Genomic DNA, 19,979 nt, shown 5'->3' on the forward strand with positions numbered 1-19,979 from the left:
GAGACACACAAACGACATGTTATTTACTGAGAAGGATTCTGCTCAGAATGTGCTTGACAGTTGAATGGAAAATAGCTTAGAGTCAACTGGCAGTGAGGCTGATTCTAAATCCTATTTGGGGTGAACCAGAAACCTTTTCAGTCATTTCTGCTCTCTATTAGTTGTGCATGTTGTTCTGCCAGTGCAGAGCTCTGTACGCTTTTAGACTGTAAGGTGTACAGATGATGGCTTTATTAAAATTAATCATCACATTTTGGACTTTCCAGAGACAGTAATTGCCTTAATTCCACCTGTTTCTGGTGAAAATGTGCCATTACTGAAGACGACTGTTGCATTTTTTTCTGAATTGGCAAACCAGATTAGGTTTGACTTGACACGGCATCACTTTAGCAGGGGTGGAGCAGAAATATGAAGCAAAAAGCCAAGAAGCTGGGAGAAAGGAAGGCCCAGAGGGCATGAGGATGAGGAGGGAAAGGAGTTAGCAACGCAAAGTCAATCGATTTGGGAGAAAGAAACGAAGAGAGGAGGTGAGACGGTGGGGAGCCAAGATAAAAACAGAGGTAAGTGAGTCAGTAAGACATGTAGGACATATGCAGCAGCACAGAAACAATGGCAATTTTTTTTGGTGTTATTATGCTGAACAACACCTTCAAATATCTATGTTTCACAATACCCATGAACAACAGTGGGGGATAATGTGTGGTCGTCTCATAGAAAAAACTGCACATTAAAGAATGTTTACTGTCAAAATTACGCTGTGCTACAATACCACCAGAGTTCAAAAAGATACTTGTGAGATGTATTGTATAGAACTCATGACTTAAAGATACAAATACAGATAAACTCAAAAAGCTCCACCAGAACCACAGACAGCACTGTACAACTGTTTTCACAGCATGTGTGTTTCCAACCACGACTGTTTACTGAGCTTAACGTGAACAATCGGTGGCCTCTCCCTCTGAAATGCAGGGAATCATGTTCACAAGAACTGCGATGAGTTTGTTTCTCTATTACAGTTTTGTGGCATACGAGTAATTTTTTTCCATAAACATGTTAAAGACATCCATTATCTGCTCATCCCTTGTATAGAAGGGTCGGAGTCATCGGGTTGTATTTCCAGTTAAAGAATGAAAGAACATAATGTTTTTATACGACTGGACCCACATTGAGATTAAAATAAGTGGGCTGAACATTGATTGGGATCATGTGTGAGTGAGCGCTCCTGTCCGTGTGGACACTTTCCCCGATTACGCTTCTCCAGGGGTAACCAGTGCTATTCATTGGAGTTACTCAACATTTTTACAAAGAGCTCCTCAAATATTTTCACCCCTGCCAAAGAGGAAGTTCACATTGTGACAAAGAAGCTAAGCTATGCCAACAGCCACCCCTTCCAAAGGCTAATGATGGAAAGAATCTCCCCCTCTCTGTCACCCCCCCCCCCACCTCCTCTTTCTCAGAGGTTAAGAGTAGACGAATAATCACTCATTTGCGGGGGCAAAAAGCAAGGGAGCCGAGTGTGCTGCATAAACATTTTGCCGGATGTAATTTTCTCTGCCGGTCTTTGGCTTTTCCCAGTAGGATGGAGCCCAACGCCCAGGAGGAAATCGTTTAGGCTCCATAAGTGCCAAATTGTATCCTGGTTTTCCAGAGTTTTCCTGCCTGTTCTGGCTCAGGGCTTTTCCTGTGGTGGAGATTGTGTCATGGGCTATGCGTGTGCGGGTAGGGCTGTAAGTGCGCTAAGGCAATTGACTGAGGATGACAATACCTGTGTCCGTGTGGCAGATGTTGGGAAGGAAGGAAGAAGTAGGAAATGAACAGTTAAGGAGCAAGACACAAGAGAAAACAAAGAAACGAGTGTGAAGCTAATGTGAGCGGTTCCCACTTCCCCAGGCGTCTGTGTAGTCAGTGAGCTGTGTCCGCACACTACAGAAAGCCTGAGAATGTGTCCCTGTGTCTTGTGTGTCATCAGTGTGTTCTCACATGGGCGTCGTGTGTGTGTTTGTTTGCATGTGTTTGTGTGTCAGCCATGTGTTTGTGATTTGCAGAGAAGGACTTGAACTGCTTACTGCTTCATTAGGTCATATTTGTTTATCAGACGTTGCACAAAGCAGCTGCCGTTTGAAAAAAAATCTTTATTTAGTGCGCATTAATGAAATGGTGAAAATGGCAGAAAAAAACAAAGTGAACTTTGAAGCTGGAGATTGTTTTGTGTGATCTAACTTTGTCATTTTCTTAGCATATATTGCTCAGCACAGGAGTTAGCTGATAGGCCTAATGCCACTGAAGCAGCACAGACACCTCTCAAACAGCAGGTATGATATGTGCACCATGGGATTTTTAACCCTTCATTGGACTAGGGTCTGTCGTACACTGACTCCGATGACACATAGAAACTGTCTGTTGCTGAAAGTAATATTTATTGGTGTATCTTCACTGGCCATGGTTGAAAAGGTGCTATGTGATGGATTAAAACACATATGTCAGTGACAAATAAACTGTGAGCAGCTCATTCTTTCGGTAAACCAATGCAGTGGGGTTAAGGGTATTGGCAGCCTCTACCTCGTGCCATTGGTGCTGTTATTGCCAGTGTTTTAGTAAATGAAGTCCACATTTCCTATAAAGCCTGCTGCTTCCTGTGGTGTAAAGGATGTTGACTCTTCGGTCGAAGGTTTCCTCTTTAAGGGTTTGAATATGTTTTATTTGAACCCTTAAAGCTTCTAATAACTGTTGCCTCTTTTGAAGTTGTACAAGTGCACATAGGCCACTGGCCTTGCTTTTGTTTCTTGAAAACACAAGTCCTGAAGAAACCATGACCTGGATGACCCTGAATCTCCACAGATGTTTGGCTGTTGTGCCTTTTCTCATTATTGACTTGAAAAATAATGCTCAGACTCCATTGGGACGCCTTCATTATTTTATTTTTGTAGCTAGATTTATTCAGAGACTCTCTCATAACACTTGATTCAGATTTAAAAGAAAATAATTTGGGAGATGGTAAAGATGACCCAAGATAAAGTCATAAATTATAATGTTAGTTTCTATGATGCAAAAGCCCTGATGTTCTTATATTTGTATTGAGGTTAGGGCATCAGATTGTTAGAGAACTCTCCGGTAAACCCCAGAATAAACCAGGACAGAACACAAACACGTGTGAGCTCTACTGGAGAAGTCTCTTTCAAGTGTCTGCAACATTGGCATGAAACATGGGGATTCTTCATTACTGTTCAAAATATGATGGTGCAGATTAAATTGCATCACACCTCAACTGGCACGTGGTTTTCTGGAACGTGGATGAGTTGATGTTGTTTGTGATGCATGATAGAAACCTGCTCTGCTACGACTCCTCGGTGTAAGGATGTGATACTGTTCTCCAGGAAGACGTTAGGTCTCCTTCAAAAGTAGGTCGGATAAAAGGGGGAACATGTTGTCTATCAAAGTGACGTAATGCAAAATGCTCAGGTGACTTTTAAAGGTTTGATAGAGGCTTACTTGAACTACACAACTGATCAGTGAATTGTTAAGAAAGCCCTACCCAGATCTGTAAAAAAAAAACACACACAGCCTACACCTAAACACCCCCATACACACACCCACTGGTTGAGGAATTTCTCAGAGGCCTTAAGACGAAGAGACGGGGACAGACAGAACACAATTAGCAGCGGCTTGTCACAACTTTGGACCTCAAAGTGTGCATCTACAGTTTGTGTGTATGGCAGAGTGTGTGTAGTGACACTTGCCCTCCCGCACAGCTCAGTTATTGGATTAGTACAAGACTGACCAGTGGGGATGTGGCTGGCCGGCGCCAGGGCCCGCTCGGAGGCTCCACAGCCTAGTTAGCCGTGATGCTAAGCTATCCTCCCACTCCCCGCACCTCAGGGGGTGAGCGCCAGAGCCATAGGGGTGGAGAGGGTGCTTGTTACTGGGGCTGAGGTGACATGCTATCAGGCCTCTCCTGGAGGGGGGGGGGGGGGTTAGGATGGACTAATTATAAGGGAAAGCCCCAATTACAAGAAGAGGAAGACAGGGATTGGGGGGTTACTGGAGGGGAGGATGGAAACGGTACAGTGGAAGCCAGGCGTGGAAATGCCACGACTAGCTGCCAGTGACAGCATCCCTCTCTCTCTCTCTCTCTCTCTCTTTCATACACACACACACACACAAACAGACTGACAGCGTACCATTTGAGGTGCCGCCTGTCTCCCTTTCTTGTCTGTGCTAAGGGGTAATTCTATTAAGTGTGTTTGTTAGCCCAGTGGCTCACAGCGTGCCCAATACACACACACGCACTCTAATATACAAACACACAGCGCAAGGCAGACTGTCTCAATGCATAGCCTTTAGATGAAAGGCTGCAGGAGCTTTAATAGAGTCTCAGCAACACAAGGCAGAACTGCTGCTGATGGCCAGTACCAGGAACATGCACACACACACACCCACACACCCACACACACACACACACACCCACACACCCACACCCACACACACACACACATGCACAGAGGTTTAAATGCAGCCTTTGAGTGCAAGTGTGTCTCCACTTCCAAGGTATGTATAGTGAGATGATAATTCAGTGCACTCCACATACACACATCCATATGCCCAACTGGATGACCTCATACTGTATGGCTGACCAGCTCTCCCATACACCGCCTTCATTGGAAACACATGTTGAATGTGTGCAAGTGTGTGTAGTGTGCGGTGAGCTCTCTCAGTACGTGTTATGCTTCTGAATACATTTCCGGCCTCGAACAAATACTGCTCTTCATTTTAGCTCCTTCTCAGGCACTATATGCACACGCATGCACGTACGTACGCACGCAAACACACACGCACACACACACACACACACAAAGCAAGAATTTATCCCTACTCATCAGGATATTGTTTGTTAAGTTATGCTGCAGTTCCTTTTGCCCTGTAGATCCCATACAGATGTGAGATAAGGTCTGAGCTCTTTTTCATATAGCTACAAACACAAACTGAAATAGTGGCCAGAATTCATATGATCTAACATGTGATGTTTATTTTTTCCAATGCAATTTCCAAAATGTCTAAAATTCAGCCTTTACTTAGTCAGTATGGACTGTTGACCATTAATTGATGAGGGAAATATGAACATGAACAATTTTAACATAAGGTTCAGAGGCGTCTGAATACTTTAGTCCAGTCATGCCTGTCTTTATATGTGAACATGTGAATGATGGGAATGTAGTGGTGATGAGAAAGGATTGTGTCAGTTATCAATTTATAAACCCATATTTAGAACCCTAGCATTGGAACCTAAGACACAATAACTATGTTATCAATCAAGCTGACAGGAGGAGATCTAATCTATAATAACAGAGCAGCACTGGTGCCAGCAATTGGTTCCACACATCAGGCTTCATGTCGGGAAAAAAAATAACAGGAGCAGAAAGGGGGGGGTGTAGAGAAACCTGTTCACATCTGGAGTCTTTCCTCTTGTCATCAGATAGATGGATGTTAACTTCCAGCTCTGTGGAAACAACAGCTTCCTGTGCTGCTGATAACAGCTACGGAGAGACTTACAGGGATTGAGATGGGAGAAGACGTTGAGGAACAAGTGAAACAGACGTCGGGGATGGGTGATGACGAGAGAAAGCTTTCAAAAACCGGAAAAAAAAAACTGCCAGAGAGGGAAGAGGGGAAATACGGCAGCATACAGCTAAAGCCTATAAAAGTTGCAGCTGTGACAAAAATGGCAAACGGACAGTCTATCAAAAGCACTGAAATACCTGCTCAGTCTGGATATTCTGCAAATCCTTCAGACACAAACTGCCACTGTCTCAACATGCTCGACAAACCAGAGGAGCAGCAAGAAAAGGACAAAGGGAAGCAGCTCTGTCTAAGAAAGCTGTCACTTTGCCTCTGCCATGATTCCCAGCAAAAGATGCAAGGCTCTGCAGCCACAACATGCTAACGTGTGCTGGTGCTGCCACTACTGCTACACATCAGTGACGACAAGCCTGAGTCTCACTGTGTGTTTGTGTGTGTGTGTGTGAGAGAGGGAGCGAAGAAGGTGTGTGTTCCCTGTCTCAGCCTTTCAATCTCAGTTGACTTGGTTTTGTGCAGATCATGGCTGTTTCACTCCGGCCCTGATGCACCCTCCCTTCACGGCCTCTTTCCGGTCTTTGCCCCGTTTTCTCTGTCTCCTCTTTAAAAAGTGAACTCAGAAAACACATCTGCAATACATTTGGACAGAGAGTGCAAATGAAACAAGATGCAGTCGAAGAAAAAAAAAAACTGTAAACAGAATCAAAATGCCCGACTCTAATGGAAACTGTGATTAGTGTTTTTACTGGCAAAATAACTCATCGACTGAAAAGAGTTTAGTTTACTAAACCAACAACCACATTACAGTTATTATCTTAAAAGACAAGAGAGAAAAAAAACATTATGTATATCAACATAATATACTTTATTGTGTAATATGATGTAATGGTTTATGATTAGCATTATTGTTAATATAATACATATTAAAATCAAGAATATGAATGACTGTATGTTCACACTTATATTAAGGAAGTGACTAACTAATGAGCCTCACTCACACACACACAAACACACACACACACACACAAACACACACACACACACACACACACACACACACACACACACACACACACACACACACACACACACACACACACACACACACACACACACACACACACACACACACACACACACACACACAAACACACATTCCAAGGAGTTTGAACAAGCAGTATGTTTAAGTAGTCTTAAAATGTTGTACTCAGAGACAGCTTACACACACGCTCCCTCACAGACACTCACACACACACACACACACACACACACACACACACACACACACACACACACACACACACACACACACACACACACACACACACACACACACACACACACACACACACACACACACACACACACACACACACACACACACACACACACACACACACACACACACACACAAGCACACCGAGAGACAGACAGGAAGTTGGGGAGGAATTCCCAAGCGGACATTTCTCACGTTCCTGCAGTGATTGGAAACACACTCCAGTAAAATGGCGGCAGGACATAATTTCCAGGTGAAGAGAGAAAGGCTGTAACCTCTTCCCCTCTTCCCCTCTCCCTAAACCTTCTCTCACACCCCCACCCCCAAGCCCTCACCCTTGCATAAACAATATCCTCCTTGATATTATCCTTACACACATGCGCGCGCACACGCACACGCACACACACACACACACACACACACACACACACACCTGTTGTCACCTGGAGGGGGTTGGCCTTTCACTGGCTAGCATCAATACACAATGGCTGCTTCTGTGGCTAGACGAGAGCAGGTGAACAGATAGCATCTACGTAAATGTGCGCTCAACACACAAACACACACACACACCTGCTGAGGAAATGAGCCTACAGTAGGCCTCCACCTGGTCAGCCCTGAGGTGACACCAAGAAAAACAAAAGAAAGGAAAGAGGCAGTGAAGAGAAAGAAAAGACAGTGGCTCTTTGTTTTCCAGATGAAATGGATGATATTAAACCATTCAAGAAGGCATTAAGGGCTTCAAATTAAATATTTGTACTGCTAAGAAAAATAAATTAGTACCAGTTCTTAATGGTATACCCTTCAACCATAAACCACAGCAGAAGAGTCCAGTTGTTGCTTCAGAAACAGCTGCTCACAGGCTTCAATATATAGTTAGTCATACTGCTACATATCCTATATGTGTCCATGATTAAAGTTGACACAGGACTTAAACAAAAGTTCAATACTGTCATTATACAGTGCAGTCCTGTATTTGGACAGTTGCACATTATTTGTTCTTCAGGCTCTAAGCCTCAGCTTATTTGATTTGAAATAAAACAGTGATTACTACTCATCCTGTCAGGGCCAGGTCTCAGCTACAACTTCATGTTCACGTAAACTTACTCAAATTAGAGCTGAGGTCAGTTTTAAGGAACTAAATATGAAGAATCATGCACCTGATGCCCTATCTTCGTATTGACAACCTTCTGTGTGACAATATTATATCATGTTCTTTTAACATAGACATAAACTATTTTGATAAAGATCCCTCCAGTTTGGAAAATCACTAAGAACATCAGTCAAAGACGCTTGTGAGGCAAATTTATAGTGTAGGATGAGATTTATGTTTGTTTAGATATATTTTGTAGATCACCTTATTGTCCTCAGTTTCAGGTTTGATTATTTACATAATTTAATGAATGGTAGTTTGTAACGTTTACAGTATACATATTGTATTCGAAACATTTTTAAGAGTTTGTCAGTTTTTCAAAAGCTGTATGAAAAGATTCATCATTTTGCAGCCACACTATGAGAAATGGAGCGTGTGGGTGATGAAGAGATAGTCTGAGCATCTGCGACATGAGTCAGATGCTGAGGGAGTCATGCATACGCTGTTGAGTGCATTCTCCTCCTCTATCCTCCATTCATTTTTTACCACACATGCCAGCGAGGCTCAGCCGCTTGCAGTAATTATCTCTGTGTACGACAGTGTGTGTGTGTGTGTGTGTACATGCGTGTGTGTGCATGTAAGTCTGGGGCTTCTGTGATGTGATGCATTAGGCGTTTCTGATGCTTAGGTGTAAAAAATCCCATTAGAGTGAGGAGGATGGCTGATCGATACCTTACGGGATCCAGAGCAATGTTGTGTGTGTGTGTGTGTGTGTGTCTTTGTGAGAGAGAGTAAGCGCTTTAACACCTCTCAGAGGTGGATTAGAGCGCGACAGAATGGAGACACTGTCAGAGAGGGTTAGTGTCAGAGAGAGAGGAACGAGGGAAGTGTAGAGGGAGAGAGTTGGAAGGAGGGAAAAAGAAAGAGGAACAGATGGAAGAAGTAACACGGGGAGGATGAAAGGAGAGAGAGACGTGTCGCTCCTGATGACGATGTGTTACGTGTCCCTGGTTTCGGGTGAACAGCGAGCGAGATGGAGTTAAAGAATAAAAACAAAAGGGGGGGGGGGGTACTTGCTCCAATGTTCCAGACCTCAAACTGTTAAGAGACATAGCGACCAAAGCACTGAGCGTTGTCTGTTCAAATGGCACAAATATGCTAATTTACTGCATTCCATCACTAGCATAAAGCTCATGCACGTGGGTGTTTTCAAATATGGCCCACTATAGCTAATGGTGGACAAAGCTGTGCTGGGACCAACACAAGGTCACTGCACTCCTTTAACTCAAAAGAATGATACAGGTGCAGGTCTAAGATGAGCGTGACATCCACAGAGTTCTGAGAAGCAGCTTGAACAAGAACAACGAGGCCACCTCTAAAGAAGAAGTGCAGAGTCTGCTTTTGGATAACAGTGCCATGTTGAAGAGACAGGAAGCTAATGTTAGCACAACTGCAGCCAGTCGAACCCAACATCTATAGTGACTGTTGCAATTGCACTGATATTTTCATTTTATCTCCTAAATTGAATGTTTTCTCCTTCCATCTGTTCCCAAAGTGAACTCCGGGTGTACATGCATGATTATTAGTCCTTGGTTCCCTCAACACTCTTTGATCTAAACTGCTCCTTCTGTTATATGTTCTAGTCACTTTACCTGAACCAGACCTGCCCGAGGGTTATGGGTCGACCTGTGCATCACTACTGTAAAGTCAATTCTAGGTCAGGTGTGCTGGTGTGTGGGCATTCCCTGCACAACATGTTCTCTAGTAACACTGTGTACACATTCACTAACCTAGTAGTGAGTTGATGTGAAATATGTTTACCTGAGATTACATGTAGTAAGTGTCCAGTCAATTCATATGAACACCACGTCTATCTGAGTTGACCACTGCCGGCACATCACACACGTGTAACACCTCTATAGTGTAAATTGTAGGTGTGTGTACGGAGGTTGGATTAGATCGTACTCAGGAACTAGTGAGGCTTTGGATATGATTTGGCACAAGGAGAAAGAAAACGCACAGAGAAGGAAATATTTAAAGTGTCTGCTTTCACCTGCACGTGCATATGGTCGTCTGTGTGTTCAAACTTTGAATATTGTTCTGATGAGTTAGCGCTTGCGTACAAATCTGAGTGTGTTTGAGGTCAGTGTACAGCTGTTCTATTACTTCCCCTTCACATCTTGGGAGTCGTGGCAGGCCCAGCAGACAGAGGGATGGCTGGCCTGGCAGGACGCCTGCCACAGATTGAGGTCATGGGAATGAAAGGGTGGCACCAACAGCAACCCTTCCTCACCCCTCACACTGGGACACACCACTGCTCTGTAATATGTGAGTGTGTGAATATTGTGTGTGTGTGTGTGTGTGTGTGTGTGTGTGTGTCTACCAGCTGATGAAGTAGAAGATCATGTTGATGTTTCATCCGCATTCACAACCATCACGTTTCCTCTCAGTAACAATTCAAAATACATCCATCTTCTCAGTCCTCTACAAAGTAATAATTGCGATACATAATCATGATATCACTGGATAACAGAACGACAGGATTGCACCCACCAACACAGCTTCTCTCACTTTTACAAACACACACGCGCGCGCACACAGACACACACTACAGCGGGGAGGCAGTAGGGTGAACGCGTGACAGATGCCCGACACATTGGTGTCCATTCAGTCACTATAAAGAGCAGCTGCTCAGTCTTCACTGCCCTCTGGCACTGTGCACACACAAGCGCCCGCACATGCACATGCACACGCACGCACACGCACACACAGGGATGCACAGGCCCAGATGCACTTGCTGTATAACACTAATGCTGGAGGACATTCCATCTCTCACAGTTTATAAGTGCACCAGAGCAAAAACACACAGATAAACACACAAAGAGACACACAGAGAGAGAGAGAGAGAGAGAGAGAGAGAGAGAGAGAGAGAGAGAGAGAAATACCAGCAGCACAAAAACCTGATCTGCAGTCACCCATATCAATCCATGTCACACCCTGATCTCTCTCAGTCACACGCACACTTGCCATAAATCCCTACATGTGGCTAAACCATTCCCTGTAGTCCCCAAAGCCCTACACACAAACACACACGCACACACACACACGCACACGCACACACACACACACTTCCAGAGGTCTTAAAAGTATAAAATGCGGAAAAAATGCATGCAAGGAAAAATGAGGAAGAAATGCTTAAGATGAGTTCGAAACGCAAGGCCTCTTTCTATGGGCTTTAGACTATGGTCTCCCCCAGTGGTGAATAAGTCAATTAATGTTACTGACATGAATATAACAAAGGGACAAATGTTGATAATTGACGGGCAGTTTTCAATATGTTCTGACGTCAAGTTTAGTCAAACCCTGAGTATATACAGTATTTTACACTTCATGAAGAAAACCTTTATTTATACCCGTCACAAAGAAAGAAATGCTGATATGATTAATACGAGTTATTGATTCTCTACCTGGATCTGTTGCAGTCGAGTTGTAAGGAAACACACATTTCAAGACACAGGGTTCACTGTTGAATCTCTTTCTCATTTCCTGCCATCTCTCCACAGTCTGTAATATTTTAGATGTTATTCAACCTTTTATCTCAAGTGACTACAATCTTCTTATGTGTGTATAGGTGTGTGTGTGCGTTCCAGGTGGGGGACAGTGGTAAGGGTTTTCTTGCATGTAAGAAAGCAGCACTTTACTTTAACACATTTCCACTGAAACAAATGTAAATAATGAAATATTATCAGTTAATTTATGTCGTTTTTGGCTACTTGAGCTACTTACGACATATATTTATATATATATGTATATATATATATAATATTCCTGAAATATTTCAGGCAAACCTTTTTTTTTTATGTGTCACTCATCTCTACCAACTCTACTTCCTGCTTCAGATCACTTTTCTCCCTCTTTTTTTCTTCCTGATAACCGCTCACTGGTTCCGAGATTGGTGGTGATGACAAAAAGAAAAAGGAGCATTGGTGACTACAGAGATCTGCTGTTATGTCCTGTCACCAGCCAACGGGTCACCAAACACACCCTGAGGCAATGGACAGGATGGGTGGAGGGGCAGAGTGGCAGCAAGGTGACAAAGGTGCCTATTGATGAAAATAGCATCATGAGAGGAGGAATGGGAAGGTGGGGAGAGGGGGTCACGGGAAATGAGGGTATTTGTCTTTAAGGAAGAGATCGGATGGCCGGGCATCTTTCTGGCCAGCACAATCACTGTTGTCAGTGTGACCACTATAGCGCAAAAATACAAGGGCTCTTTATGAGACGGGGAGGTAATTGTGGGGTATAAGTTACTGTGGTATGTGTGTATTAGAAAGAAAGAGAGACAGAATACCACAGCACAGGTGCCCGGTCTTTTAAATGGATGCTCAGGTATGAGGGGGAGGAGAGAAGAGGGAGGGAAAGATGGCAGGCTAAGTGTGTGTGTGAGTTTGTGTCCGCTGGTGGGGCGGGGCGGGGGAAAACCTCTCGGCCTTCATCTTTTTATTCAGTCGCTCACAGCCTCCTCTTTCTTCCTTGTCCAGCCTCTGTGAGAACTATAACACTGGGGAAAGCCCCTTCTCGCCTCTGTGTGGTGCTGATGATGGTGGGGGGGGTGGTGGTGGGTCACTGGGACAAGGGGACACTCTGTTGCTGATGCTAACAGGTGCGTTCATGCATACACGCCTTCACACTAAGAATGGATTTAACATTCTAGTGATTGTGCAGGTTTTAGTTCATTAACTACCAATCAAGTATGTTAAAACTCAAGGTAGCCGTCGGTTTCTATTCATTTAGCATGGTAGAAAATAAATCATTAAATGGGAGTGGCTAAATGAAATTAGAGAAAATACATTACATTCCCCATTGAGATAAAAAAAAAAATGGTGATAGAACTTTTATTTACTGCCTTTTTTCCTTCACAGTCAGCAGATCTCAACCTAACTGGAAAGGAGATGCCCCGGGCTGATCCAACGACTTAGATGGACAGGAATAAATTGGAGAATGGGAAGAATAGGCGGAGGGGAAGATGCCTTTAGTGAAAAACAGATGATGCCACCCTGGTCACATTACTATAAGAAAACCTTTCTGCAGCCCACACACTCAATTGTTAGCCCTGGTGCTACGTCTCCATCCATGGCACATACTCAGGAGAGACTGGTTCCCATTCTGATCAAGATTCAATCCTTTCTGTATCCACTTCAGCGCTGCCTTTTTAATCACAGTCAGACATTTGGGCAATGCAGTGCAAAGTTTCAAAGTTTAGACAGGGCCGAGGACATGAAGACAAAAGACTCATATCTCATTTTTCCTCTCTATTTCATGTTAGCAAAGATTCAGGTAGCAGCTACTGATTTTAGCTCCAGTTAAAAATGTCTGCCGCTGTAAATCTTTAACTTTGATGTTGTTGGGTTTGTGTACTTTCAACAATTTGTTTTTGCACTCGTCAAAGATTTTTGCGAGAGACACACAACTCCAATGTACAACTGTGAGTGAAGACTGTCTGGAGCTCAAACAAAGACGGAACAGTGACTCGACTTTTCACATCAGGACGATTAATCAAGTTTAGAAACATGGTGAGACCTTCAGTATTTGAATACAGTAGCTCATGAAAAATAAGGTTTATCTGAAATAGTACCTATAGATGTGCACACATATTATATACATAATTAGGTAAAGTAGAGATCTGATATTAACAACTAACAAGGGAATGTGTATACATGTTTGTTGTTAGGTCCTCCAGCAAAACGACAGAGACTTGGTGAAACTATGACGCACGCCACACACACACACACACACACACACACACACACACACACACACACACACACACACACACACACACACACACACACACACACACACACACACACACACACACACACACACACACACACACACACACACACACACACACACACACACACGGTGGCAGGGGAGGTAACTGAGCTGTGATAATGTGAGGTGGATGTGGCTAATGGCTGATAGCTGCTGATGCCACACTGATTAACTCCCTGCTTTATAGGATGCTGTTTATAGACTGACACACAAGACTGAAGTCTCAAGCTCAAACTTACAGAATTAACACACACCCACCAAACACATAAAACCAACCAGAGTAAAGCCCTCGCATCAGGGTTTGACTAATTGTTGTCTGGGAAATTAAGAATTGAAATTATAGTCTCATGATGAATGCTTCCGACAGTGGTCAAACACTTTCAGTTACCCTGACAAATTGTACAATTTGAGATGTTAGACTCTGTAAAGTGTCTCCAGTTTTTTGTGATAAGCCAGCTCTCTTTCGTCAAGCCTGCTCTGCTCTGCCGCCAGCTAACACGCTATCACAGAATCACCGCCGCTGATAAATCACACACGCATACAGATGGAGACAAACAGCGAACAGAGACAGGGACATGTGTATACACACATACACACACACACACACACACACTCAGGGTTAAGACGACAACAACAAGCTGGCTGACACTGCAGAGATTGTTGTTTCCTGTTTGGGAGCAGGGTGGCTTTCTTTGCCGAGTCAAAACACAACTACATCAGTGCACACACAAACACACAGGTAAGATTCTTTCCTTCAGTCCTGCAACGTTATCTCTCTTTCAGGTCTGTCTCCTTTTCTTTCTTTCTGATATGACCTCCTGGGCCACGAAATACCAGTGTGTAGTCTGGGATTGAAGCTGCTGTCGCTACACAAACATATACACACACACAAACACACACACACACACACACACAACTAACCCACAGCAAGGTGGGGAGGGGGTATCGATAACAGCATTATATTGATCTTGTGTATTGCAGATGGTGGAAAGTGAGACAACAGTGTTGGAATTAGGCTTCTTATACAGACAATAATGCTGAGTCAAGAAAGGACGACTGGAAGCACTACAACAAACAGTGTGTGTGTGTGTGCGTGTGTGTGTGTGTGTGTGTGTGTGTGTGCGTGTGTGTATGTGTGTGTGTGTGTGTATCATGCAGACGGTGTCCCATCACCTCAGGGAAGGCATAGATAAGCGGAGTGTATGGGCTGAGATAAGATGGAGCAGACACTGGGGAGACTGGCTGACTGTAAGTGAGTCACTGTGGGGAGAACTGCAGCTTTATGGCCTCGCTGGGCCTCAGGACGCTTTTATCCTTAATAGAAATGGCTTGAAAACTGGAGTCTCTCAAAGGCTGTGGATCTATGACAAGTCTTACTGACATGTAGGTGTCAGTACACTATCAAACTGGGTTTAGTGGTGTGGGTATGTCTTCAGTGCATGGGGCAGGTATGCATTCAACACATATGAAACATCTGACTTGTTTCTTAGACGTGATATAACTTCACATGCCCTAAATAACTATGAATTATCAACGTTTGTGGTTTGTAAACAGTTCATTTGTTAAAACTATTGTCCTCAATGAAACAACAATTCAAATTTAAGGAAGTTACACTGATGCACATAAGTGTCTGAACATATAACATGTTTGATGAATATTGAAACTGCATTACTTAATACAAGAATTTACAACTGTGATGACATGACAGGATCATAAGATATCACATCGCGACATGATTCGGACTCTTCCACGCACTGATGTGAAAACCGAAAAACAATATATTTAATAGAGGAATCACTACACTTTTAATTCACTGGCTGAAAAACGAGTCTGTGAGATCTGAAGCTTCATCAGGCTCAGAAATGTGTCATTTGTCTGCACCTCTGATCTTTAAAACTCGTATTGGTAAGTTCTGCCACACACAGGCTTGTTCTTCAGAAGGAGGGTGAGACAAAGGTGATGTGTGTGATAAGAGGCGGCGCCATGGCAGTGGCAGGACACAACACTGTAACCTCCCTTTGAGAGCGCGCACACACACACACACACTCAGATAAGCATCACCTCCATCACTCTGTCCTCCTGTCTCTCTCTGCTCTGAGCCAGTTAGTGAAGAAACAGAAAACACAGAGGACAGTGGCTGGAGACAGAGGGAACACAAATGTGATACTTGGCAGACAGAGGAAGACAGACCGAGAAGAAGGAGAGAGAAAGTAAAGGTCGAAGGCCTAGACACACGAGGTGCTGTAATTCAACAGGTGAAGATGAAAGTGACTTTATCCCACTGGTCCAAACATAACTGTTCTGTAACTTCATGATTCAGCAGAGCTTCTCCAACCAAACATTAATGGTAATAGGAATAAACGCTATTGTTAAAGCATAAATGAACATTTAAATATTATTTAAATATTATTAATCGTCAATTTTCTGATCATGACAAAACATTGGAAAAAGTCAGTTTTATTATTACAATTATTCAAGTGGCACACTTCAGATCCAGATTCTGAAAGGCAAACAAGAAACTGGAAAAGAAGAACCGCTACTAACTTATTTTTGAACAAAATGTTTAACCAAATGCATTGTGTAAATTATGTGATACATATATCAATAAGTGAATATGAATGACAGAAATGTGTCTCGTTGAAAAGGCAAAAATGTGTAACGAAAACAAAGGTCAGACTTAATCCAGGTTTATCTGTTTACAGTTGTGTGGGATGAAAAAAGACACTATCAGACATACAACAATTTGTGGCACACCTTTTTTGACACAAGCTCTAAATATTTCTCGACACCTGGGTGACACCGTTGGGAGTGGCTGTGTGTCAGTGGGAGGCCAGATCAGATGAGCTGAGGTGTTCAGCGTCTGTCACAAGACACAGCAGATTAAACCACAGATGCCACAGACACTGCTCTATCTCTCATCACACAAAAGACAAGAGGATATAATGTCACGCAAAGGGTGAGGATTCCCTCGCCCTGATCAGGCACCCAGCGTGAGAGCCAAACACCTCCATCACTCAACATGAGACCAAAACAAAACATTGTTTGCGGCACTAAAAGAGCACAGTGCATATCTGCAGTAAATATCTACTATGTCTATTTTTTCAATGATCATAAAGGAAAATTGATGTATGACTAAATGAATATCCAATCTACTGAGAATTGGGGTCTGGAGCAAAACAGCTGAAGCAAACTACAAAAACCTACAGGCAGCCAGAAGACAACAGGTGAGCTAACAGTCGGTTCAGACCCAGTATGGACATGCTAACTGGATTTACTGGGCAGAGTCAGTCTGTGCTACTTCACAGAGGAGACACGGACACCTTGGGATAGATGTGTAACCTCACTGCTTATAATCCACTTGTATGGGATTGTGTTGGTGCTAGACAATAGCAAAGGAAAATCTCTGAACCATCGTTTTTGTTTCACTACAGCAGACGGTCCACAGTGGTTAGAGAACAATGTGATTATATGAATCTTTCCCAATGAAGTTAGTTGAACAAGACAGTAACATTTTGTGGATGTTTTACATTATGTGTTATATAGGAAAGGAAAATAAGCCCCATTCTAATATTTAAATGAAGACTTACCTTCTAACAATGGTCAGTGATAAAATTGTAACAGCTGGAATGCAAATACTTTGGAAACTTAGATCAATCAATCGATCAATCAGATATTATTTATTTAGCCCATATTCACAAATAATAATTTGCCTCATTGGGCTTTACAATGTGCAACATCTTCTGCTTTTAACCTTCATCAAGACAGGTTCCTCGAGGTTCCCCAATCACTATGTCCTTTTTCACATTTGATTTAGATATAAATCCATGAAGGAAAAATAAAAGTGCAGCCTTTAAACTATACAACTGCTGTGGATCCAGACCTGCATCCCTTTCTCACATTAGCTTTAGCCCTTCCGATTTTGGAGGTAAAAGCCACTCCAGTACGTAAGAGTGTAAAACTGTAGTGATTACTCTAAACTGTATTGTAACCCTAAGAGAATAGCTATCAAATATCAATATGAGAAAGGCCAATACAGGAAGAGTAAAAGTCACACAGAAACAGGACAAGACTGCAAAGTGTGTAACCTGCTTGTGCCTAAGACTTGACAAACACAAACAATTCTCTGGTATTTATTTCAACTTTCTGAGAGGATTCATTTTGTTTAGTGTGAATGTGTGAACGTATCTTAAACACGTTTCACACACACACAGCACCACAACCGACTAGTATGATTGTTGGGATACAATGGAATAAAATGAAACACAATGGAACTGACAACTTAACATGTTAAATGTTAAACGGTGAAGTTGATGGAGTAGCGTTAACTATTAAATGAAAGAGGTCGGAAAATGATGAAATAAAATAATCACACTTGGTTTACAGAGCAAAGCGGAGGTATTCACATAAAGCAGAGTAAACCATTGTCCTACCTGATCCTGCATCCATGATGTTCGACTGTCCACGACGATCAGCCATCAACCTTGATGAGCAGGGCATGCTAACTGGCTCAGAACGCACCGGCTGGATCCTGCACACACATATGTGTATGTCCATTATGACAACAACAATTATAACACAAGGAAATATACAAAAATAAAGACTTTTCCTTCCTTCGGATGTGACCCATAAGAATGTCTCCTGAAATTCTGCCTCAACTGTACCAAGCGTTACAGAGGCAAAATTATTTTTTAACAAACAGCATTTCATCATCAGCATTTAGACTAACATCATTCTAAGCCCCGACTTTCCCTGAGGTCATGATCACAAATACCTGAGGCTGTGTAGGTCTAGGTCGTCGGTGTCAAAGTCCAAAAGAGGTTGTGGGACATCTGTTGGGCCCTGGGACTGAAGCACTGAGGATGAGGAGGAGATGACCGTGGTCTGGCCTGAAGGGTGAATGGTCTTAAACTGAAACTGGGGGCCCATCCACAGGCGCCGGTGGGGCCCAGTATGGGTCACTATCTCTACCTGAAAACACAAAGGTATATGTTCGTTAGGAAAGTCAAACCTTTATTAAAAAAACTTTCCAAACTTTTCAAGAAACTCTTGATACTGGCACGTCAAATCAAGGAAACTAAGGGCCTTTCTGATTGGTTCATTGCATGTTGTACTCAAGATCCACACATGATTAACTAAGAGATTAAGTACAACCCCTGTGAGCCCTGTACCAGACACTGAGACCTTTTTTTATTATACGCAAAAGTGAATTTGGACACATTCAAAATGCACTTTCTCCATGTTCTTTGATCATTTAAACTTTATAAACTAAACACCAACGTCATCACACAAACATTATCATAGTAATAATGTTTATCTTATTAATTGTTTTAGCAAGGTACGCTAACATGATATTTAGCATTAATCAAAGTACAATGGAGATTGATAGAATGCCTATTAGTTTAGCAGGTATTTGATTCATTCAAAAACTGGTATTTCTGTTCAAATTACAAATTGAATGGTGGCCATGGGGGAAAAGACATTTAATAATTATTTTGCTGTGTACCATTTATAGCTGTTGCAAATTTGATACTAATTTAACTAATATTTGTTAAAAAAGTAACAAAATAGTGACATGGAAGGAAAAGACAGTGGGACAGCTAAAGTTTTCTAAAATACATTTTCTGTCAAGGTCCGACTAAAGAAAGACCAACATTTAGAACAGAGTTGTGAGAACAGAGAAAAAGACAGAGACAAAAAATGCACCAAAACAATGTGATCAAGTTCCTCTAGTAATTCATGAACATTACAACAAGGACAGAGTCGTGGCGGCTCCAGCCCATGCAGTACTCAGATGAACTCATTTACATGACATCCAACTAAAAGCTTGATCTGCTCTTGCACCACTCGAAGTCTGACAATGATGTCAGACCTCGTCAAGGTCTTGTGCGTCTTGGGGCTGCTGGCGGCGTGGTGGGATGCCATCCCAGAGGGTTAATGGAAGTGTGACACTAGCAGCAGTATGGCAGCAGGGATGAGGTGAGGCCTACTGGGGAAATGAGATAGTGCTGGCATGGCAGGCGGTCCATGGGCGCTTGAGCTGAGTGGCACTAATGTTGGCTGAAAGTAGGATAGGAGAGGGCTACGGAGTGGGTGACATAAACATTGGACTACTGCCTCCTCTGGTCTTCATCTCCACTTTGCCTTGAATGTGCTGGCTAACCATCCTCTGCTTTGGACTCATACTTTTCACTGCACTCCCACGCTAAC

General features: G+C 42.9%; 1 protein-coding gene across 1 annotated transcript in view; it reads right to left on the minus strand.

Moving 5' to 3' along the window:
- bcas3 (BCAS3 microtubule associated cell migration factor) overlaps positions 1 to 19,979 on the minus strand; it is a 296,065-nt gene that overhangs the window by 164,634 nt on the left and 111,452 nt on the right. The window contains exons 22-23 of the mRNA XM_053422123.1: positions 18,544 to 18,740; positions 18,203 to 18,300 (exon numbers count right to left, since the gene is read on the minus strand). Coding sequence (XP_053278098.1) covers positions 18,203 to 18,300; positions 18,544 to 18,740 — 295 coding nt within the window. The remainder of the gene's footprint in view (positions 1 to 18,202; positions 18,301 to 18,543; positions 18,741 to 19,979) is intronic.

Source organism: Pleuronectes platessa, chromosome 5, assembly GCF_947347685.1.
Source record: "Pleuronectes platessa chromosome 5, fPlePla1.1, whole genome shotgun sequence".
In the NCBI taxonomy this organism is placed as follows: domain Eukaryota; kingdom Metazoa; phylum Chordata; class Actinopteri; order Pleuronectiformes; family Pleuronectidae; genus Pleuronectes; species Pleuronectes platessa.